This window comes from Delphinus delphis, chromosome 12 (genome assembly GCF_949987515.2).
Source record: "Delphinus delphis chromosome 12, mDelDel1.2, whole genome shotgun sequence".
Classification (NCBI taxonomy): Eukaryota; Metazoa; Chordata; class Mammalia; order Artiodactyla; family Delphinidae; genus Delphinus; species Delphinus delphis.
In genome coordinates, this window is record NC_082694.2 from 35,607,005 (window position 1) to 35,630,423 (window position 23,419).

The 23,419-nt window shown below is 49.5% G+C and overlaps 1 protein-coding gene across 3 annotated transcripts in view; it reads right to left on the reverse strand.

Annotated features, from left to right (window-relative positions):
• Window positions 1-13: 13 nt before the first annotated feature.
• The window catches only part of CEP68 (centrosomal protein 68), a 40,325-nt gene continuing 16,919 nt past the window's right edge, over window positions 14-23,419 (reverse strand). The window contains exons 2-7 of one of the 3 annotated variants that reach the window (XM_060026483.1): window positions 19,886-19,977; window positions 12,148-13,677; window positions 10,567-10,689; window positions 8,037-8,133; window positions 4,309-4,481; window positions 14-3,370 (exon numbers count right to left, since the gene is read on the reverse strand). In XM_060026483.1, coding sequence (XP_059882466.1) covers window positions 3,347-3,370; window positions 4,309-4,481; window positions 8,037-8,133; window positions 10,567-10,689; window positions 12,148-13,677 — 1,947 coding nt within the window. In that variant the 5' untranslated portion in view covers window positions 19,886-19,977 and the 3' untranslated portion in view covers window positions 14-3,346. The other 2 variants (XM_060026480.1, XM_060026482.1) reach the window with 2 other exon arrangements.

Genomic DNA, 23,419 nt, shown 5'->3' on the forward strand with positions numbered 1-23,419 from the left:
ATTTCACAATAAAATCACAGTTTACTTTGTATTATAGATGTGCTTGTTGGATCTATTCATCCTCACATAAGGCAACTGAAAAATTCCTCAAGTTACCAGTAGGTATTTGGGTGAAGATTTTTTTTTAATGCTTCAGAAGGTTTGTTTTTTTGCCTTATCAATACAGTATACAGGGGGAAAGAATTCAGAAACTGTTTTAAAGTAGATGATACAAATGTCAGAAGTGTGATGCAGTTCAGTTTTATACAGCAAGTTGTTCAAACTGGTAGCTTATTCTTGGTGAGTTAGCAAAAAACATTACATGAATTTGAGATGTAAGCATATTTACATACTTATTTAGTTTGGAAAATTCTAGTGTTCTTTTTCCTCCATGGCAGTCCAGACTGGGGCTTACTGTAAGATATTTCAGCATGCTTCACTACTTGGCTATTTTAAATTTGCCAATAAATGCAGTTTGGGGGGGGAGAAATTCCCATTCCTACCCCCATTTTCAGGCACAAATATTTCAAGCTACTATGGGCTTTTAATAATCCGTTCAACTCAGTAAAGGGAATTATTGCTTGCCGTATTTTAAATAGTATAAGTGGCTGCCATGAATTAGCTTACATAAGTGAAGAGTATTCTAAACCTAAGCAGTCACAGTCTCTGGGAATCCTTACAGAATGATGATAGCCATTCTGGTATGAGCAGTAACTTCCTGTTCTTTGACCTTGGACCAAAATTTCCTTTGGCATGTATGTCGCCATTGCAGCATATTTTTCATTGGCCCTTCTTTATGTTCCCATTTAAGCTTCAAAACAGCCCTGTATTGACACTGTCTCCTATTTGCAGATGAGCTTAGCCATGGAGCTTCAACAAGAACCCAGGTTTTGAAACTGCCAATCCAGCTCCTAGTACTGCCACTTCCCTGTGGACTTAAGTTCTACTAATTTAAGGGGACTACTAGGAAATTATAATACAGGTAAACTTGGGATTTTGGAACTACATGATATGTCACTGTAAGGCACTGCTGTCCTTAAGGTAATATGTACCACAGTGCACTGGCTAGCCAGGCCACTTGAATCTAACCTGGCTGTATTTGCTCATGGAATGCTGCTGGCAGCGTCTTCCTAGTCAGAAACAATTCCAGCTTGAGTTGTAAGGGAGGTCTTAAACAAACTTCTTACAGCACTGCCGAAGACATCATTAACAGCTGTGCTGATACTCTTCAGTGGCATTCACAACTAGGTCCAGAGTAGGCACCCTTCAGTCACACCTTACTTCAAAGGAGGTGAACAAAAATATCTTAGATCATCTCTAGGTAAAAGCAGTACTTTGTTGGGAAACAGGGTACTCCGAAATAAAATATTCTGTGAAAATTCCTGTCAGCTGAAGCTGATTTAATTATTAGGTTGAATGGTAGAATGGCATGTTCAGCATTCAACTGCTATAAAATACCATCAGCCAGTTAGTTTCTCTAGGGTTGTCATCTTCAATTTTTTTGCTGACTAGTAAGACTTATTTTCATGCCGATCAAATGTTAGTAAATAAATGGTTTTAACTCCCAAGGGCTGTCTTGTAACACACTCATTGGAAAGGCATGTACCAATTTATAGCCACAGAGAGAAGGTGAAATATATCAATTTAAGAACAGAGGCCATTAGATAGGCCTTTTTAACCAATTCTAGGCTTTTAAAATACTTTACATATATAATGATCTGCTAGGAAGGTGTTTTGTCTTTTTAAAATCTCACTATGTGTGGAACCAAGATTAAAATAGAGATGGCAGAATCATAATACACAGTTTAGTTCTGATCATGCCCTTAAGCATTATGACAAATCATACCAGAGTAACAGAGGCACTTGAAATACTGCATTTTATATAGCTACTATTGAATTATATAGTTTTACTTCATAGTTAATCTTTAAATATTAGAACTTATAGCTCATTTTCCAGCATAAAGTCTGAGAAATTTTGAAGCAGAAAAGTCACTTTCATAGGATTTTAGTTCACACCTAGGTGGACGAGATGGTGTTAAGATTATGTGGCTCAGCCCCCAAAACTAAAGTCCACAACTTCTCTTAAAGAGGCTAATTTTGTATTAAATGTTTTATTCTGAGGGGACATCAGAAGTCTGCTCTACGAGAATAACTTCTAATGTTACCTTCTGGGTTCAGGTGACTTGTTCATTGCTTTATAAACTTAAAAGATCTTCCTTTCTTAAGCACCCTCCTCAAATGAGAATCTGCAGTTTGAAAAAAAGATCTGTAAGTGTTTATCTCACATATTTAAGTGTGAAGAACCTTTCCTCAAGTCTTAGCCCACGGTAACACTAAAAGTAAACGGGGAAAGTGCTTTCCTCCTTCTATGTTCATTCACAGCCCAATAAAACTTTTTTTTAAGTGCTTTTTTATTTTTGCAGAATCTGTGGTTACCAGCAGTAGCTGATCATTTTGCTTTAAAAAGCCATAGAATTGGCTTTAAATGGCTGATCCATAGATTTTTTTTTTTTCTTTCTCTACAAGATACTTACTTACATGTCAACTCCCAAAGCAACGAAGAATTACTTTTTTCCCCTCACTATCGACAGCCTTAGCTTCTGTAGTTAACCAGGCTGTGTGATCCTATCCATGCCCTTCTCTGACCCTGGACTACTCTTACAAGGGAGAGCAGGAGTGGAGGAAGGCTCCTCCTGGAGGTACCCTTAAAGCGGATAATTAGTCCATAGTCCTGCTGAAGCTCAATGGCAGTTCCCCAAGTCCCTAACACATTCTCCTTTAAGATGTTAGTTAGGCAGGCAGATGGAGCCCTGAGCACTTAGGATGATAAAAGATATCCTAACAGCAGCCCAAAATAACTGACAGAGGTTCTATTTGTTCAGAACCTTCTATTAATTGGAAGAGTTAAAAGTCTCTTCAAAGAGGAGGGATTTATAAGCCTATGCTTCATTTTATGAAAAGACCCAAGTTCCTGGCCCACCAGTCTCTTGGATCCTCTTGTATGCCTGAGAATACCAAGTATCCGGTACCTGCTTTCTCATACCTTCTTTAAATGATCTCAGCAGGTGGACTAGTTTAGGAGCGCTCTCTCCTCTTTTTAAATGGACAGAGGAAAGACCTGTAAGCCTTATTTGCATTATTTTATCAACAACTGCAAAGCTACATGCTCTTTGTAGAGAAGCACCAAAGGAAAACCTTAATTTGGAAGGATTCATTTTAAATAAAAATAGTTAACTCAACAGCCCTTCAGGGAAGAGAAAGGCATTTTAAAGCTAGTACATGAAAGTTTCCCCCTTGATTTCAGTACTGAATGGCTCTCAACAAGGACTTCTGAAAGTTTCCCAATAGCCAGATTTGGGCTAACAGATTACATCTCTTCCTGAGAAGATGCCTGAAAGAGAAAGAGAAGCATCTGTTACAGGCAGAATGCTGCAGAGGAAGAAATGACAGGGCAGTCACTTGCATTCATTTTAGAATTAAAATGACTACTGCTCAGATTTGAGGCAAATAAAGGGACTCCCCTGCTCTTGATATACCTGGATTTATCCTTTACCTTCTTTTTGTCTACAGTGAATTCTCACCCAGAAAATCTATGAGTTAAATGCCAGATTTTGGCTGTAGGACAGGAAGTTTCAGAGAAAGTATGCTCCAGTTGTGGAATCATCATGTTGGGCAGCGGCCACCCCACAGCCAGCAGTGATCCCTCTGTTCTCTTGGCCTCCCTTCCCTATGACTCCTGCTTGACTTTTCCAGAGATACGAAGTTGTACTGTTAAGTCTCCAAGGCATGGAACTCCCATCTTATCCCCCTAGCCTTTTTTGGAAGGGAGCCTTTTCAGGAAAAGGAGGTATGGAGAGGGGTCAGCAATTCTGGATCCTGTGGGTACTTGGTGCTGTTAAGAGTTGCTTAGAGATGGGGCACCAAATGCGTTGGGTGAGAAGAGTCTGCAGAACAGAGGCAGCTTGTACTGGACAAGTGTACATGTGCAGACATAAAAAAGTGGGTACAGGTACATTTTGCAGTTGTTCTCGTGGGGGGTGGGGGCAGTGTCGGGTCTGCATAGACACCGGAAGCTAGAGCACCCTAGTCCTCAGCAGGTGCAGGGCTGAAACTGAGTAATGGGAAGCACCACAGTGAGCTTTCATCATCACTGGAAGACACCCCCCCCAGCATCTCCCTTTTTCAGTTTCAGGGGCTTCTCCCAGCCTCTTATTTGTTTCATCAGCTCTTAGCTGGACAAGCTTCTAAGAAACAGCCAACTGTTACAGCAGGAGCTCTGTACCCTAATTGGGCACAAGGACAGATGTTCTCTTGGGTTGCTCTACTTACCAGGCTAATCCCCTTCACACTGGCGTTCCTGTGTGCCATTGGTGTGTTCTCGGGGATGAGGGTGCAGCCAGCCAGGGTGTCCAGAGAGGCTAAGATAGTGTCATACAGGTGATCTGCATGGCTCTCCAGCTCGCTGGGCTGCCTGGAGATCCTCCCGAGGATGTCCTTTAACACTAACAAATGAGGTTTAAAGCAGTCAGGCCAAAGAGGCAATGCAAGTGTGTTTTCAAAAGAACATACAAGGGTGTAGCACTTCATACAAGACAGGAACATGGCAATCGTTTCACAGTGTCCACTTTTTTTTTTTGACAGTGACTCTCCAGGGACTGTATTGCACTGGAGGATCTATGCTGTTAACTTCTGATTAAAGCTGAGAGAATTATTTCACTGGCTCCACTCTGGAGTTAACGTAATCCACAAAAAGGCACAGAGACATAGGTGTCTGGTGACAGGAATTATCTGACTTTTAGAGATAAGACCCAGGGCACACACCCAGATCCTGTGGGGCAGAAGTCTGAAATGAACCAAAACATGCCAAGATTAGGACTCTGGGTCCTGCTACCAGGTCCTATCAGCTTGTTGGCTGTGGGACTGTCCTTTAGCACATATATGGGTGATCTGGTAATGTAATATGGGAATGCTTGTGAACCCTTTTTTGTGGGTCCTAAATGAACAGACTTCAAAAGAAAATTACCTGAAAGCAGGCTAAGACAAGATGGTTAGTGAGGCCAAGATTCCATCCCCTACAGGTCAAGTGTTCATCTGAGGAAGGGATGGGCTAGGTTCACAGTGCATCACCCACAGCAGGCTTGTTTCTTTCTCTTAAAAACTTTACTTCCTTTGTTAAACACAAAGGCTGCTTTTGCTTCCTGCGCCTTTATCAGCTGTGTTCACACTCTCCCTAGTTTCCTGCCACAGCTGCAACATCTGCTAACAGAGGAAGGGAAAGGGGAAGCTGCATATCTCCAAAGGATACTGACAGAGGGGTGGAAGAAGGAACAGGGGCTGGCTGTGTTGAGATCAGCCCCTGGGGAAGCCACGTCAGTGCAGCATCATCGGGGCAAAGTGCCGACCTGACAACTTTTATGAGAGCCAGCAAGGCAGGCTGAGGAATGCAGCCAGGGCACGCGGCACAGCTCACCTGGAAAGGCAAATGGGCTGGGTTCTCCCCTCCCACACTCACCAGACCTTTGCCCAGTCCTCCTGTGAGTGGTCAATGGAATTCAGGGGACCTTTATTTTTTGAACTTTTATTTTACAATGTTAGAACATTTGGTTGGCTCCAAATAAAAGGAAAGCTGGGAACAGTAACAAAATTATCTTTCTCAGTTGAGACTTTGATGTTTTAATTGAATGCATGCATACAGGGGCCTGGTTCAGCTTGATGCCAATGGGTTCTAGTTATCTGATCCAGTAATAACGAGAAATTAGGGTGTGAGACAGGACCATCAACTCATGCATCAAAGTAACTGGGTCAAAATGTTGTGAAAACCTGCCAGATAGCCATTGGGGAGGCCTTTGGCTGGAGGCCGAGATGGGCAGGTTTTGAAGGAATTAATTTGACGACCTGTCCCTAAAGTTATACTTGTGGCTGAGGAAGAAGGCAGGCTCTGAAGAAGCTTGAGGGGGGCGGGGGCGGGGGACGGGATGGGAGGTGTCCGTGCTCAGGCTCCACTGTCTCTGACAGCATGCTCTGGAAAGAAGAGTTGTGCACCTAGCTGGAGAGACCCTGTGAATGTCTAGGGAAAGTTGTGATTTTCACAAAACAGCCAAGTTTCTGACTATTCTAAGCAGAGGGTCGGGAGGGGCAGGGTGTCACTCTGAAACCGTAGAATACCCAAAAGCCTCTTTTTTTTTTTTGGCTGTGCTCTGCAGCTTGTGGGATCTTAGTTCCCCAATCAGGGATCAAACCCAGGCCCACAGCAACGAAAGGGCCGAGTCTTAACCACTGGACCACCAGGGAATTCCCTAAAAGCCTCTTATTTGGGCAGTAAAATACTTCTAGACTCCTTTGGAGAGGAGGGCAAAGTGGGTTGTTATTACAGATTCAGCACTGAGAAGTATTACTGAATCACTTTTTAAATGAAGGTCCAAGAACCTGAAGCTTGTAAGAAGCCCACTGTTACATGTGGCCTCCAGGAAGTGTCCTGGTATTGAGCTCTTCTGTGCTGCTGAGTCTGGAGGTGCAGGAGCCTGAGCCGGGGGGTCAGCACACAGGGGCTGGAGCCAGGCTGCCACTCCTTGTGTGGCCCAAGGCAGATGCACAGCTCTGTGAAATAAGAGTAATAATAGTATCCATCTCACAGGGCTGTGATGGAATGAAAAAACTGGTATGTCAACTGCTTCAGCACACAGTATTCAAGAAAATACTGGTGTAATTACAAGTGGCAAAGGAGCCCGGCATACTGAATTTCTGCCCCAATAAAAACCAAAAAACCCTAAAAACCCTAGTGCAAGAGAACATCAGAAGAGCCAAGACAGAGGCCTCCCGCAGGCAGGGGATCACCAAGGGCTCACATAATTCACACTGGATAAGCCACGCCCTGCCGAAAACCCTTCAGTGGCTGCTCGTCCCATCCAAACCCCTCTGCCCATTCACAGTTTTCAATCTCGGTTTTTTCTTCCCAGGGGACTTTTGGCAATGTCTGGAGACGTTCAGGGTTGTCACAACTGGGGAGGTGCTGCTGGCGTCTAATGGGTAGAGGCCAGGGACGCTGCTGAACACCCTGCAACGACAGGACGGCCCCCTCACAGCAAAGCATCGCATGGCCCAGAGCGTCAGCGGTGCTCAGGCTGAGAAACTCCGGTCTCCACCACCTCCCTACCGCCCACCACCCACCACTTCTGGTCAGGAAAGCGCCACCTCTTCCCATCTCAAGCCAGTGGGTCCTGCCCACTTCTGCTTATGCTGTTTGCTTCCAGCGTAAACCCCATTTCACTCCAAAACTGAGGCAAGACATAGACAGGCTCTTTCAACACTTGGTGGTTCAGTCTTACAGGAAAATAGCGGCTGCTCTTGGCGGGGGCGGGGGGGGGGCGGTGGCCGGCCCATCAGTTCACTGCTTTAACCTAGCGTTCTCCTAGCTCATCCTATCATACCTGCCCCCGGCAAGGTCAAGGCCAATCGTAAACCCCTGCCCCCTGAGATGTACTCTCGAAGTCTGTGATTTTCACACCTTTCTAACCTGGGACCCCATCCTGCAAAAGGGGCTCGAGCTTAGTTTGTGCACTGCTGTCCACTTATCCCCTCTCATCAGTTCACTTCTTCCTTCAGTCTCTTCCTGTAGAATAGACTGACTGCTCTCAGATCCTGGAACAAACCCCTCCCCAAACAGATAATCTGAGAGGGGTCCAGCCTGCACTGCGAAAGGATGGGAACCCTAGGGGCTCCCCGCTGTGAGCACCCTAGCCGAAAGCCAAGGACAGGACTAAAGCCAGCATTCCCATCCAGGACACCACCAAGGAAAGATAAAAGCAGAAACTAGAGAGCACGGTTCTTGCAGGCTCAGTGCCTAACTTCTTAGCACCTGCAGGGCCGTGACTGCCTCATCAAGTGTTTGCGGGGCCGTGATGATTCGACGGGCTGGCAGATGGCTGTGGGAGTCGAAGGCAACGGGTACGGATGGGCGGGACTCTGGCACTAGGCTCCTTCCCAGTGACAGTGTGGGTCCCGGACTTACACTGAGAGGTATTAAGCCCTGGCTTAATTCAAAACCTCAAGCATCTCACCTGGGGTATTATCCAACAGGCACTGAAGTAGAATCTCCCCTTTCTGTAAGACGCTCTCCGTCAGGGACTGGTGTTCATCTATATCTTTCTTAAATTGCTTAAAGCATATCAAAAAAAAAAAAGTTTCATTACTACCATTTCGTAGAAGTTATTAAAAATGATCCCTTGTTCAGAAGCTGGATTCCCCTTTTAACCCACCCAGTCTTCAGAATCCAAGTAAACAGTTTAACTTCACCTTCTCTGAGCCCAAGGCAAACACAGAGTCAATCCTTTTTTCTGTTTACAGTTTGACAAAAGAAAAGCTTTCTTTTCCCTGGCAGAGCCTGGCTCACGGAACAGCCTGGAGTCAGGGTTTCCTGCTTGTGCCACACCTCACAGGGTTCTCTTTAAACTCACAGGCCTGTGAGAGTCTCAAAACACGGACCTGGTAAGTAAGAGCCACAAGGGCAACGCCTTTCACATGACCACAGGGAGCTGCTGCCTCGCCCCACGTCCTCCCCTCAAGGTCCTGCTTTCTGTGGACCTCAGGACATGGGAAGGCGTCAGGGAAGCTGACAGTCTCCTAAGCAGCTGATTTCTTTTCCCCTCGCAGTATCAAGCCTTGTAGCCGTTTCTGGTTTTTCCTTTAGCTGCTAAGACGTAAAGTCAAATCCGTGACCACCTTCAGTACAGGGTGCAGAAACTGGCAGTTTAATTTTGAAGTTACAATTTTACTTTTGGATTTACTGTATTCCTGTCTTCAGTTTTCCTTTGCCCTATTACCTATACTTACTATTTTATTCTTTAGCACTCTCTGCAGTTTATATGCTGCCAGGAACCCACCTGTGTTATTGTGTTATTAAGACAAAGTAAGTACGACAGAGTCACGAGTGAAAATACATGAACACAAGCGCGCGTGCTTATATTAGGTCAAGGTAGCTCATACGTGTGCCTGAGCCAAGCCCCATTCTGTGCAGGGAGGGATTGACAGTGTGGTCCCACTCTGTGACACAGCTGTGTGGATGACACAAGTGGGCTAGGCTTCGCTGACCTGCAGGGGTAACTCCCAGCTCAGACCTCAGCTCTACCCACAGAGCAAGATAGTTGCTTACGACCACCCTGGAAGTGGAGGTGCAGGAGGACAGAATGCGGGATAAAACGGAGGGCATGGAGCTGTTCTACGTGACACCTGCTCTGACGGGAGCGGGGCTGGGGCACTCCAGAAAGGCCACCCAGGTAGATCCAACTAGGGCAATTTCCAGGCACTGTCCTCTCCTCACAGTGGTGCTGCCCCTGGGCCTCCCGGGGGTGGGCCCTGCCCAGCTCTGCACATACTCTGCGGGTGTCCCACACAGAGGACCCTTGCACTCGGCCTTCCTCTCCTTCCTCCAGCGTACTCCGGGAAAGGAACTCTGGCAGCCTCTCTCCAGACAGCAGGAAACAGCATTCCCACTAGGGTAGGGCAGTTGGCCCACCCAGGCAAGCCCCCTCCCCTAAACCTTAGTAGGCTCCAAGTTGTAAAACAAAGGCCCTCCCTCCTGCCTGGGTGTGGTGGGAGCTCTGAGTGGGGTGGCACGGCCCTGGCTCAGGCACAAGCAAATCACATGCTCTCCTACTCAAAGAACTGTCCCAGAAAACCCTTCCTAGACTAGCATCAGGTTCAGACCACAAATACCACCTCTGCTCCTTCAGAAGAGGTGAGAAAGGCTTGGCCAACCAGACATGCCAGAAGTCAGTGGGTACTTCAGTCACAGTTAATGTTTATACTTAGGGTAACTGATTATCATCCAATTCAGAACACTTTTGAGAATGAAGAGGGACCTACTGATAATTACGCCAGAACAGCACAAACTGTCACCCAAAATACACCTGTTCTAAAGTCAAGTTAACCGGAACCCACAAAGAGATTTTTAAAATAACAAAATCTAAAAAGAGGCAAACTCCACCCCCAAAAAATACCTTGAGAAGCAAACTGGATCCTATTTTTGTTTAAATACCATCAAAATGCCTTGTGTATATTCTGGAGTCAGTACAATTGCAGCTCAGATCCTTAAATCCAGTCAGTGTTGTCCAAAAGAGCTTTCTGTGATGCTGGAAAGGTTCTGAATGCTCTGTTCAATCAATACGGTAGCCACCAGACAGATGTGATGACTGAACACTGGGAACGTGGCCAGATAACTGAAAAATCTGATCTTTAATTTTACTTAATTTCAATAGCCACGTGTGACTCATGACTTCCGAAAAGTGCAGATCTATGCCTATCAATCCCTGAGATATTTGGGAAATCATATCACAAATAACCCTGAAGTATTTTTGATTGAGGATAAATAAAATGCACTTTCTTCAAATTCTATTTGGTCTGGGAAATAACTCATACATGTTACAGTTTTTCAGCTCTAAGAATTTGAAAAGAACCTCTGATTAGATTTCAGGTGAAAGTCAATGGACCACAACACACATAGTGTCAGTTATTTGAACTTCTACTTTCTAATCAAGTAATTTAGCCACCACTCTCGTGAGTGAACAGTCAGATGCCAGGACCACACATTACCCGGTAAAGCTGCAGAGAAGACTTGAGGCCTGTAAGGCTGGACCTGGATGCAGTCAGGTGGTCAGCAGCGTCTGCTACATTATACAGCCAGCGGATCAGCTCTTCCAGCTGACAGCAAAATGTCTGTGTAGACAAATTAACACGTGGTGTTACCCATGGAACCACTGTTTACATTTTCAAAGGCTAAAAATACCTGGGGGAATCCCAGGATACAGACTGTGCACCTTTCGAGAGCAATCCCCACTGAGGCGCTGTCTCCTCTCTCCTCCATGCCTGTCCCCACCCCGTGACTCCAGACCTCCGCCAGGGCAGTAAGAAGAGCACACCTGGTTCTGTTGCCCCCTCAGTCTGAGAAAGTCCAGCCCCGCAGGTAGGGACAGAGGAGCTCAGGTGAGGGCAGGGACGGGGACAGCCCAGAAGGGGCCTGCCTGGCACAGAGACCAGTTCCTGGGTCAGCACTACCGCCAACTCTAGAACTGCTCCTGGGGAAGACGTGGACGTAAAATACGTGACTGTGATTGTGACTTACCTGATCCTATGCCTGAAAACGACTGAATTAAAACTGCTTGTCCCTGTTCTGCTCCCACCCGCCCAGGGAACTGGGGCCCTAGACTCCTGCCACCCACTCATCAGGGGTGGCCGTGACCCAAGCACTTCACCCCATGGTCTCTCTCAGTCTTTCATCACAAAGGAGGGCACACGCTAACACCTGTCCTACCTGCTCCACCGTACAAATGAAGTCATCCACGGAACATCAGGGGGCAGGTTAAAGCCCTCCTTGAGAGCTAGAAAATTTCTGTGATGTCGTTCCTGGGGGCACAGCCCTCGGGCTGGCTGCCCTGCTGCCGTGTGGACACAGCACCTGGGCGCTCAGCCGGAAGGCAGGCCGTGGGCTCTCCGAGTGTGTGTACAGCCACACTCCAAACATCCTTGTGTCAGGGACTACGCAAAGCCCTCGGCATGAATTACTTAATTTAATCCACACGACAGTCCCACAGAGGCAAAGCTCCCCATTCTACAAACGAGCAAAGCTTAAGAGACGGAGCCAAAGTTCACATCTGCCTGACGCTGACAACCCGATTCCTCGGAGTATTAGCTCCATCTCCTGGTGGTCTTAGGTGGTCCACAAGAGAAGGTTCAGTGACCGAGAAGCCCAGGAAACGGCGATCTGATACCTCCAACCCTGCAGTTACACCTTTATCAAACTGAAGCTCTGAGAAGTCCTTCGGCCAAGAAGCACTTTCACTGAGCCCATATTTCCTGAAGGCATCTGAGCACCGGTCCTTCCTGTGCAGAGTACCTGTTAATCCTCAAGGTCAAGTGCCTCGGGGAGCAGCCTGGGTAGTGGTTAGCAGCTCAGGCTCCAGCCCTTGTTAACTGTGAATGGGTAGGTTACCTCATCTCTCACTGCCTTTTTCTCCAACTGTGACATGAGAACGCCAGTAGAAAGTCATGAGGGTTAGACAGGAGAAGGTGCAATACAGTGCCTGGTGCGTAAGTACTCAGTGTCACTAGGTTTTATTATGAGGCCAGTGGACTGGGGGAAGAAGAAAGAAGACTCCTCTGAAATGCTGAGTTTACCTTCACACACTGCACGAGCGACTCTTTTCCCTGCTCTCCTCCTTTCCTGGGAAGCTGCCCTTCGGCATCTGGATCCGAGGATGCCCGCTGGTCCAACATCGCCGGCAAGCAGGCGCGTGTTCTCAGTGGTCCAGAGGAGACCCCCAGGGCCTGGCTGCTCAGCAGACTGCCCTCTCCTCCTGAGCCCCTTGCGCGGACGAAGGAGCGCAGCAAACAGTGGTTGTGGTCCTCAGGGCTTCGGGACCCTCTGAGGGCAGCCCCAGAGGGAAGCTGGCTTTGGCTGGAGTCTGACGGGAGGGAAGCTGGCCCATCACTGTCTGACACATCCAGGGATCTCTGCCCTTCGGCAGCATCAGTGGGCAGGGGCACCAAGGTGGGAATGCAACCCAGATACGAAACCAAGCTAGAAACCTGCGTCAGCCGAGAGGGCAGGGCCAGATACTCGTCCTCACTTTCCGCCTCCTCCTGTGGTTTCCACCCAGACTCCGTGCAGGCGAAGCGCTCGATACCCTGGCTGGCCCCCTTCTCCCTTTCCAGCCTGGGCGAGGGCCACCCTCTGTCCCGTTTTCTCAGGTAGGGAGAGCCCAGCTCAAGGTGCTTGCCCACAGGTGGCCAGTGCTTCATGCCCCTCAGGGCTGGCTCTCTGCTCTCCCAAGGAGTGTCCCTACTGCCTGGGGCTCTGGGGGTAGAGGCAGTGGGGCTACAAGATGCCAACCCCACACTGCCCTGCTTCTGGGGTACTCCAGAGGGCCACCGCTTGAGGATCGGCTCTCTGGGCCCTGAGAACGGCAGGGCAGCAGCCTCTGCTGGTGGGCAACTGTGCGAGACATTAGTGGGTGACTTCAGGGTGCTTGCTGGGGAGACGGAGAAGCTATCCAGGTCTATGCCTGAGTCCTGCAGGACGGGCTCAGCCAGCACGCGGCTGTCAAGGTGTTTTGGGAGCTGAGGCCCGGGCCTGAGGGGGTAAGTATAGTCCAGCAGGTCTTCATACTCTTTATTCGGGCTCCAGAGCGGGGAGTGGCGGTCAGGGGAGGGAGGCAGGGAATCCGGCAGCACGCAGGCCCAGTACTCGGCCTGGAAGGAGAGGCGCCTCCTGCCCAGCCCGGGAGCATCGCCCCCTGAGGACACTGGCTGGGGCGACCACTGGAGCCGAGGCCCCGGCCCCACCACCGAGGGGGCCGACGGCGGGACAGCCAGCTCCAGAGAGGAGGAGACCTTGGCAAGGGAGCAACTCTGAGGCTCCACCTTTTCCTGGTGACCCTGGAGGCTGCTGCCCGGGGATGAGGCACAGACACTGCAGCTGGAAGACTGAGGCGCAGTGGCACCTGGGCTCACCGCGGACCTGCACCTTGACGGGAACGGGAACCCTGAGACGTGAGACTGTGGGCTGTGGTCTAGCGCCTGCGGCGACTCCACTGGGGACGGGTCATCTTCAGTGTCAGCATCATGTCCTGAGCAAAGGGCGGCGGTTCTGGGAATGGTGTGAGTCTGAGGTAGCTCCTCTGAGGCAGAAGGCCTAGTCTCCTCCATCTGCAGTGACAGGAGGGAAGGAAAAGGTGAAAATAAGCACGCCGAATTTCCTTCCTCAATGACAAGCTGGCACTTTTCTCTGGGGACCCAGATGATACTGAGGAAAGGTCTTGAAAGGAAGAGCCTGCTACCTGGTGCGAGAATCAGCAGAGTGTGCTGCTGGTGACTGGAGACGCAGCCTGCTCTGGGGAGCAGACTGCCTGCCCCGAGCTGATCCTACACCCCCGTCCTTTCCAAAGTTCTTCCTCCGCAGATGCCTAGTTCATGAGTGAGCAGAACTCAAATAGCTCTGTCGTGCTGAAGCCGGAACACACTGCCTAACCTTTGAGAAGCGTGTCCTGGGCAGGCAGAACCTCAACCATTCTGTCGCTGACTCACATCCAAACCTGGCAGTCAGGCAGCCCACCTGGCTCAGCTCACACCCAGCGGTGACGCGTGGCAAAATGAGTCATTCACCTCAGCCTCTTCCCTTCAAGTTTTTAACATGCTCGATGAAGAGGCTGCCCCCAAGGCGGGCAGGACAGCACAGAGGTTAAGGGCATGGGCTTTGGAACCAGACAGACCTGAGGCCAGCCCCTAGCTGCCAGCTTCCAGATGTACGACTCTGAGCCTCACTTCTCTCACCTGTAAAATGGGGGTAGTGACAGGACCGCTTCCTCAGGACATGTGGATTAAATGAGCTCAAGGGTGAAAAGCACAGGGTAAGAGCTCAACAAACAGCAGAGTTATAACAGCACCAGACTCACACTCAGGAAACAGCCCATTTCTGTGTTGGCTCACGTGCTGCCAGCCTCACTGAATCTGACTCAGGTGCCCGAGCCCGGCACCGCCCCTAGCCCCCAGGCAGGTGGGCCTAGCCTGTTTTCTCCCAGTCAGCTCAGCACCTCCTCACAAGATGGGGCTCTGGGGGCAGCATGTGGCACTCAATGCCACAGTGCCGTGGAAGAGATCAAAGCCGTTCCCATGAAAGGCCTTGGCAAGCAGAACGCAACAGGACGTAGAGATGGGAGGGGCAGGTCCATCAGATAATCTTCCCAACTATACTGAGGGCCTGAAAGATCCGGTGACTTGCCTGAGGTCACAGACACAGGCAGGACTCCCTGCTCCACGTGACTCCCATTAGGCGAGGCTGCCCTGTAATCAGGGAGGCCCCCAAAATTCTCCTTGCCCAGAGATGGTGCTGCCCACCACAGGGGCTCTAAGGTACCGCCAGGTTCCCTGGGTCCTGAGGAGATACAGTCTCAGAGCCCTCAGGAGCCCACAGCCCCGGACCCTCCTTTCGCACGTCTCCTCAGGGGCCCCGTAAAGCCTACACGTCACCGAGTCAGAAACAGGACGTGGCTCCCCCTGTCGGGGCTCCCCGGCCTCGCCCTCTGGACAGCAGGTCTGGGCCATAGCTTCCCTGGTCCTCAAAAGGTCACCAGTCACACTCCTGAGGAACAGGAGCTGCTGTGGACAGAGCCCCCTGCTGGCCCCAAGGCCCAACTCTCCATGTGAACCTGTAAAACAGAAATCATCACACCCAAGCTCCCCGACTTCCCCACCTCGTACGGGGGCTGGGAAAGCGTGCCAGATGCTGAGACAGTGCTGGAAGGTACTCTCACAGGACAGCTTTAGGTGACGCTACAGCCCCACTTGCCTCAGCCCCTACCTGGCTTCTCACGGAGCGCCAATCTCCAGTCCCCAGGCTGGCAGGGGGAAGCAGGGAACTGAGAGCTGGCTTAGACCCACCCGCTGCCGGCTCCCTGCTGGCCCCGCTGGCCTGCGGCTGGCAGGCTCCCGAGGGGCCAGGGCCAGTCCCACCGTGGCAGGCAGGGGCAGGAAGCCCCTGGGCACCCCTGACAGGGGAGGCAGGCCCCCCTCGGCTTGCAGGTGGGGCGGCTGCTCCCCACGCGCAGGCCCTGCGGGGTCCAGCTCCTGATACGGGCAGCTCCACCCCCCAGGGCACGGGGCCTTCGCGGCCGCAGCTGCCTCTGCCTTTTCTTCTCCCAGGGCCATCGAGATGTTCCTAGATCAGGGCTCTGCTGAAGCTTCAGCTCCCTACAAAATGGGAAGGGGAGAGAAGAAGAGAAGCTTTCTGCATCTACGGCTAAGAAACCTTGTTTTTTACCTTCTAATGATTAAGACAAACACTTTTTTGGCCAAAAGAGCAAATGATGGCTCCCTCCTCGAAGGAAAACAGAGAGGCCTGGCTTTTCCTCAGCTCCAGACCCTTCCACAGGGGACACGGGAGCACGTCACTGTGTCCTCTGCTGTTGTGTGGCTGGCAGCAGTCCCAGCAGCAGGTGCCAGGAGGCTCAGTGCAGGCCCCAATTAGAGTCAAGGTCTGTCCTGCCTCAAGTCGCCTTTCCGCCCCTGTCGCTTGGGCCTAGCCCCGCTGGGTGAGGGGCCCGGCCTGGGTCCTCCCTGTGCCAGCCTGCAGCAGTTGTCGTCGCAACACACCCAGCGGCCGAGAGGCAGCCTCATACCCACACCCGGACTGGGGGGCTCCAAGATGGCCCGTGACCGGAGGGAGAGGCAGCTCTCCTCCTGCTGACTGGGTTACAGGTAACCGGCGACTGAGGGAACCGTGGAAATCCGGCTGGTAACAACAGCAACGGTCACGCCGTGTGCATGCACATGACAGTGAGAGAGAAGCACACCGGGCAGGCGGCGGGCAGGTGGGGCAGGGGACCAGGGTGAGCACTCGGGGCAAGAGAAGGAACAATCTGGAAGCTGGATCTGAAAACAGAACCGTTCCAACAGGAGCTTCAGGGACCACAGAGGGAGACCCCCCCCCCCAGCCTGAGTGTGCAGGCAGGGGCTCTACCAGGAGCCCTGGCTGGATGGGGTGGGACAAAAAGCGGGCAGGAAGAGAACTCCAGGAGGATCTGGACACGGAGGCGAGGGAAGCACAAGCACCCAGGATTTGGGCGGCCGCCTGGAATGCACTGGGTCAACCTCAAAGCTAAAACCTGGCCAGAAACAGCCCCGTTCCTCAGAGACGAGAAGGCGGGTGACGGCAAGAGGAGGCGCTGGTGGCAGCAGGGAAGCCTGAGAGGGCGGAGGGCTGGGGCTGCAGGCTCATCCTGCTGGGCCCTCACACTGGGAACCACCACTGGTGCGGACCGGACCGTGTGCCCGGAAAACAAGAGTGTCCTGCCCTGCCTGCCTGGTGGGGCTCCAGACAATCAGAGGCGAGCCTAGAGCACATGTCACACGCACTCTCATCGCCTTCTCACCGCCAGCGGCACGTGCGCAGGGACTAATCAGAAGAACGACAGTCTTGAACTGGTCACACATGGTTCAAATATAAAATACACTGCACATGTAAGTCTCCCTCCAGCCCTGTCCCCATTCCTAAAACAAGCCAGGGCACATGGGGCATGACGACAGCGCCTGTGCACAGTGCATGCTGAGTGTCAGCTAGTGTTTTGGGGGGAGGGGCGGAATCAGTGCAGAAAGTCACCTTGCGAGGAACGAAGGAGTCCAACAGAGGAAGAAAAAGCAGGTTATTTTTTCATATAAATCAAGCAAAATGCTTACCACTACATACTCCCACAAAAACAGGTAAATATGCTAATTAAAGTCATGTGTGTTTCTCACCTCTTGACTGTATATGCAGACAAACACAAAAATCTATTTCATCCATCCCCCTCTTTTTACATTAAAGTAGCAAACTGTACAGGACACACTGTTCAGAACCTTGCTTTTCTTTCTTTTTTTTAAATGAAATATCTTGGAGATCCTTCCTTAGCAATAAACAGACAGCGCTCTCTCTTTTTTAACCACTGCCCAGCACTGTACTCCACTGTAAGGATGCACGCCAGCGTATTCCACTGGTCCCCTACTGGTGGATATTTACGTTAGATCCAACCTTTTGCTACTACAAACACCGCTGTGATCAACAACCACGTACACACACCACTGCTCGTGTGCTAGCACACCCACAGCGCCAACAGTCAGAAGGAGAAGTGCTGAGGCGAAGGGGACCCGCATGTGTACTTCTGGCATATGTTCTACCTCTACCGGGTGGCATCAATTTATACTCCCACCGGTGGCCTGAGAGAGTGCCAGTTTCCCGCAGAAGGCAGGTCCTCCTATCCTCATTTCACAGAGGGGAAAACCTCTCAGAGAGAGTCAAATCCAGGCCTGTGTGACTCCAGAACCCAACCTCTTTATGAACTGGGGAACAAGTTACAAAACAGACAGACACACAAAGTAGAAGCGGGGAGAGACTGGTACAGGAACAAAGAGATGAGTGACCAAGTCCTGCTGAGGACGATTTTCTTGGAGCCACATCCTCACCTAGTGGCTATTTAAGGAACTGCACATGAAGACGATTCAGGCAATCTGTGTTTTCACAATTATAGGAATAAGCTGAGCCCACAAGCTGGAAATATTAGGGTGACGGCTGAACCTAGCCTGCAGCCTCCAATTTCTACTTCTTGCTCCACCTCTAGAAATTCTCTCAATGGCCAGAGTTGGGCCATGATGGGTAGCTAATACCCCTTTTACTCTCCTAGTCCCCTCCCCCTCCACTAAAGCGTGTGGTCATGACAGGACTGGAATAAGATGATGCTGGGGCAAAAGAGGGGTGCAAACAAATGATCTCTGTCCTTGTTTTAATGATGTATTTTTGTCTTGTCTGGATCTCGTTATTCAAAAAAGAAGGTATCCATTCATTCTGGGGGTGAGTGGTGAGCTAGAATTATAAGCTATGCAGGAGATATACCTCTAGATAACTTTCAAGTATACATACAAACTTGAACTAGGTTAACAGTGTCGCCAGAGGCCCTTCAGCAACCAGGAAAGAAGGTCTGAAATTCAGTGATTTTCATGGAAATGGTACTTCTGAAGAGACAGATTATAGGTGGTTATTTTCTCAGTCTGGATACGCAGTCCCTTCATAATCTTACTTATTAATCTGCCTAACAAATCATGCTGTTATTTTCCCTGCGCCACAGGGTTTTATGTGAGAACTAAGACAGATTCATGTGAAAGAAAAAAAGTCCAGGAGTGTCCATTCCAAATTCTATGTAAAGTACTACAGAATACAAAGAAAAGAGAAATCAACTCGGAGCGAGATAATCAGGGGAAACTCCTTGAAGTGATGACTGCTGAATACATCAATCATGCCGAAGAAAACATGAGCCTAGCAAATGTATAAGCTCTGGATTTCTAGGGCTCAACTCTGTCTACATCTGCCAGGTGGGCGTCTGTAATACTGCATGGAAGTCCAGTCCTCATTTCCATAGATGCTAGATTTTACACATCATCATTCCTTCTAACCCTCTGAGGGTGAGGATGGAGATGGGGATTCTGCTTGAACCCTTCCAGTGAGACAGCTTACTCCTTTCCTAAACACCCAATGGACTGCTCAGATGAAAACAACTTGCTATGCCGTCAGTAGCTTCAAACAACCTACTACTCTACGTGGGTCCTCCCTGCTCTCTGATCACACAGTTTACAGTGTTTCTGGAGGCTAGCAGCTTCTTGGTGGGCAGAGGCCTCAGTCAGCCTCCTTCCTAACCGGGAAGCAACAGGAGATTGGACAGAGTGACTGGAGAGCTCTGAGCACAGACGATGAACAATGAATTCAAGCCTCCCATCTGAAAAGGGTCTGCACACACCAGTTCACCCCTGTGCTTGGCCAGACCAAGTGACAAGACACATAAGCTTCAGGATGTTCTAGGGACCACCTGGAGTTTGGTATTAAAATTCTCCATTAGTTTCTACGACCTGCAGAGACCGTATGACCTACCAGATACAATGAGGAGTTACGTAGGCTTGGCTTACTCTTGCCCTACAGAAGTATGGGGTCACACTAACTGGGTAAGCCTGGACTCCTGACGCTTCCTGCTATCTGCTGCACCACCCTCATGCAGGCCTGTCACAGCTACCAGGACTTCCTCCCACTTGCTCCTGTCCAGGATGGAGAACAGAGGACAGGGAGGTGTGCATGTGTATGGGGGGGGGGGTGATGCCCCTCCCTTAACTAAACCAGTCAAATGTACAAATGATCGACTTAGGGAGCAATCCTCCTCTGATCAGAAAGACTTTCCCCACGATTCTGTAAATCACAAGCTCCCCTTCCAAACAATCTGATTACTACCAACTCTGCCCAGGAAGCTGGGTTCTGATCAGGGCCTGTCTCTGTAGCCAAGTGCACAGACGGCACCTGTACAGGCCACGAAGGCCAGGTGCTGCCTGACAGAGCCAGTCCTACCTGTTCAGGGTCCAAAGTCTTGAAGCTCCGTGCTGTTTTTGCAGGAGGCCACAGGTGTAAGTGGTCACGGCGTGCACACACAGTGGCAGAATCTGGCCAGAGAAGCAGAAAAAGAGGCTCTCAGTGCCACTCTTTCTCTAGGAACATAAAGCTACCCACAAGGAAAGGGGGCCAGTGGGGAGGACCCAGCACTGTCAGGTTGCTGGAAGGCTTCTGGGGGAACTAGATGGACAGCAGAAAGGAGCTCAAAGGCAGAAGCCAGTCCAGGCATGGGAGGCAGCATGAAAGCGGGTAAAGACCTACGCGGGGGAGGCCAACAAAAGGGGCAGTCACAAGAGGGCCAGGCCCGCCTCAAAGGCGGGGGGGGGGGGGTGGGGGGGGGTGGGTGCCGGGAACGCTGTGGCAGGAGGTTTGAGACTGGGAGGCCGACGGCGGAGAGCTACCGCCGTTCCACCTGCTCCTTCCTTGGATGTACAAGCCCTGCAGCACCTCAGTCCTCCACACCGGCCCTGTCTTTCCCTGTGGGGCAGGTCACCCCAAGTGTTCTGTCCCCCTCCTTTGCAGGTGAAAGCAAGCAAAATGAAAAGGGAGAACAGGCTCAAAGCTATGAAGGGGTAGACGTGTCTCCCACAGCTTGGCAATAGGTCGACGCCGTCTTCAGGATCCTTGGCCCCAGCAGCCCTTTTCCTCCCCCGCAACTGGGGCAGCTTCCTTACCTTTTGCTTGGAGACAAAGAGTCCTCCAGGGCCCTAGGAGGCACACTGGGTCCCTCTAATAAAGTGGTGGGAAGGCTGCCACCAGGCTGCTCTCCCCTACTTTCACACTCTCACTCAATAGCTGGCTGACTGACTGGGGCCGCAGAGAACCTCACAGAAAGGCCAGTCTTCTAACTTGTCATGAGGTCTTTAGATGACCTATGAAGAGGTGCAACTGCCACATCTACGAGGATCTTAACTGAGCTTCCAGCCACCCCTCCCCTCAACCCCAAGCTCTCTGGCCTCCTCAGCAGTCACTAGATTGTTGCCATCCAACAAACTCGAAGTATGAGGATGATGGGGACTGAACATGTCAATCAGCTGGACACTCTGTTCCCACCAAAGAGCAAGGCCGAAAAACTGCTGCCCTGTAACAAAAATCATTCCTACTGTCTGAAGAAGCTGGCCCCTGGACCACATGGCTGCAATTCCACAGGCCACTGCTTTTACTGTACTGACAGTTTTCTGTGAGTCTGTTGGGCTACATTGTATGAAGATTGATAAGAATCTTACTGATTTTCTGGAGATACTATTCAGAACACTTCTCTTTGGAGAAGAATTCTCAGGTCTCAGGAATAGAAACAGCTGTTTCACTGAGTAGCCAGTTTGTTTTTACTTTATATAGGTACTGGCAAAACTGGTTCCAAAAAATATTCTCCTCTTTGCTCTTGCTGCTTGGAAGCTCAGAACCAAATCAGTAGTCCCACCCAAGTAAAATGTATAGCGCAGAGAGGAACTCACCTTTTGTACTTATCTTTGACTTCTCTTAATTTTCTTTTACCCTATCTGCCTCAATCACTTTTCATTAAAAATCTTGTTACACTGAAACTATTTTGGAAAGATTCCTCAAATCATTTTTGGAACAAAATAGAGGAACTGTTAAAAACAGAAGGAAAAAAAACAACAACTCCTAAATCCAAGACTTCATCTCAATACCAGAAAGAAACAAAGCCTGTTTACCAGTACATCTAAAAAGCAAACGTAGATACTTATGTTAGTACCTTTCTACTCAAAGTCCACGGAAAAGCAGCATATGCAGCACCTCAGAGCCTGTTGGGAACGCAGATTCTCAGGCACTACCCCAGAGCTTTGGGATCAGAATCTGCATTTTAGCAAGCTCTCGAGGTGGTTGGTAAGCACAGTAATGTTTCAGAACCACCAGGCTAGTAAGCCTGTTTCAGCGCCCTGAACCATTCATCAAGCGCCTACTTACGCGAGGCACACAGAAGAAGGAAATTTATGGTCCTTGTCCTCAAGGTCTTTCCAACAGGACACTAGAAAAAGCTCGCACCTTGTGGCAGGTTTTTAATGGTTAATTATAGTATGTCACAACTGGAAGGGCATCTTCAGAAAGAACAGTATTCCCTAGAAAGGATTCAAGATTCATGTGACTACACTAAAAGCAGAATCAGAGACCAGAATTCTCCTGAGACAGTTATAAGTGAGAAGAGGTACGGTCTCTGTTTTGGGGACTCCAAATAATTTTAGAGAAACTGACACGCCAAGGGGACCTACAGCTGGAAGGAAATGGACAACTTAGCCTGTTTCCTGTGACCAGAAAGTGGTACAGGAAAACCTGGAAGTGAGGCAACATCCTCCTAGGGGATGTATATGCCACCTCAAGGTCTGGCAAATAGATTTAGAGCTACCAGAAGACTTCTTCCACTTTTCACAATTTTTGTGAACAACTTTAAAGACAGGAGACAGTTTTTAAGAGAGAACAGATTTAAGTTAAAAGGAGAGAAGCCACTTCAAGTCTGCCTCCAACTGAACCAACATTTTTGTCAGCCATATCAGCCCCCATCTCCTCTGCTTTCACATGACCATTTTGAGAAACAGACCACGTGAAGAGTGCATCAAATACTACTGTACTACTTGGCCAAACTGTTATTCGGCACTCCATCAATCTCCAGTGGGTAGAGGTACTCTAAAGGCATAAACAAGTAATCTTCCATGGAATACTTTTACAGTGGGGGGAAAAGTCTGGAATGGCTTAAGGGATTTTTTAAAATCAAGGAACAGATAAGGACCAAGAGGCAGACAGAACCTGAAGGGTCCAATACTATACAGATACTTAGCACTAGTAAATCTGTTCAAGTACGTTTATTTTTATCCTAACAACTGCTAACAGCTACTGAACATTTTCTTTGTGCCAGGAACTATGCTAAGCACTTTATGTCAATGTTTTACTTAAACCTCAGAAATAATGGAGTAGGACCTATTGTCACTCCCACTTTATAGAGACTGAGGCATACGGAAGTTAAATAACTTGTCCAGGGTTAGGAACATGGCGGAGCTAAAGTCTGATTTGACTTGAGAGCCAGAGCTCAACTGTCTCCCTCGCCTGTAAGAATAATCGGGCCGAGTTAAAGGAATTAAAGTTTTTATTTTGTCAACTTTTGGTTACACTGCTGATTTTTTGTTTTCTTTTGGCTTCCTTCAATCACTGAGTGCCTTCTATGCTCCAAGCACTATGCTACGGGCTGGGGAAACCACAATACAGTGTGATGTATAAAATCAGAGGCTATGGAAGGCAGCTGTGCAAAGGAGGGAACGATTATTAGTTGTGGGGTAGGGCAAGGGCTTTAAAAAGCTTTCCAGAAGACAGAAAACCTGAATTATTTGCTCTTTTCTATACCGGGTGGCCCAGAACTGATCGACCCAGGTAGTGGAGGGAACAAGGATGAGAAGGGGTGATCTCTACCTCTTTTAACCAAGCCCTGTATCGTTGACTCCTTGACCCAACCCATTTTGTCATGCATTTTAACAATACCCTTTA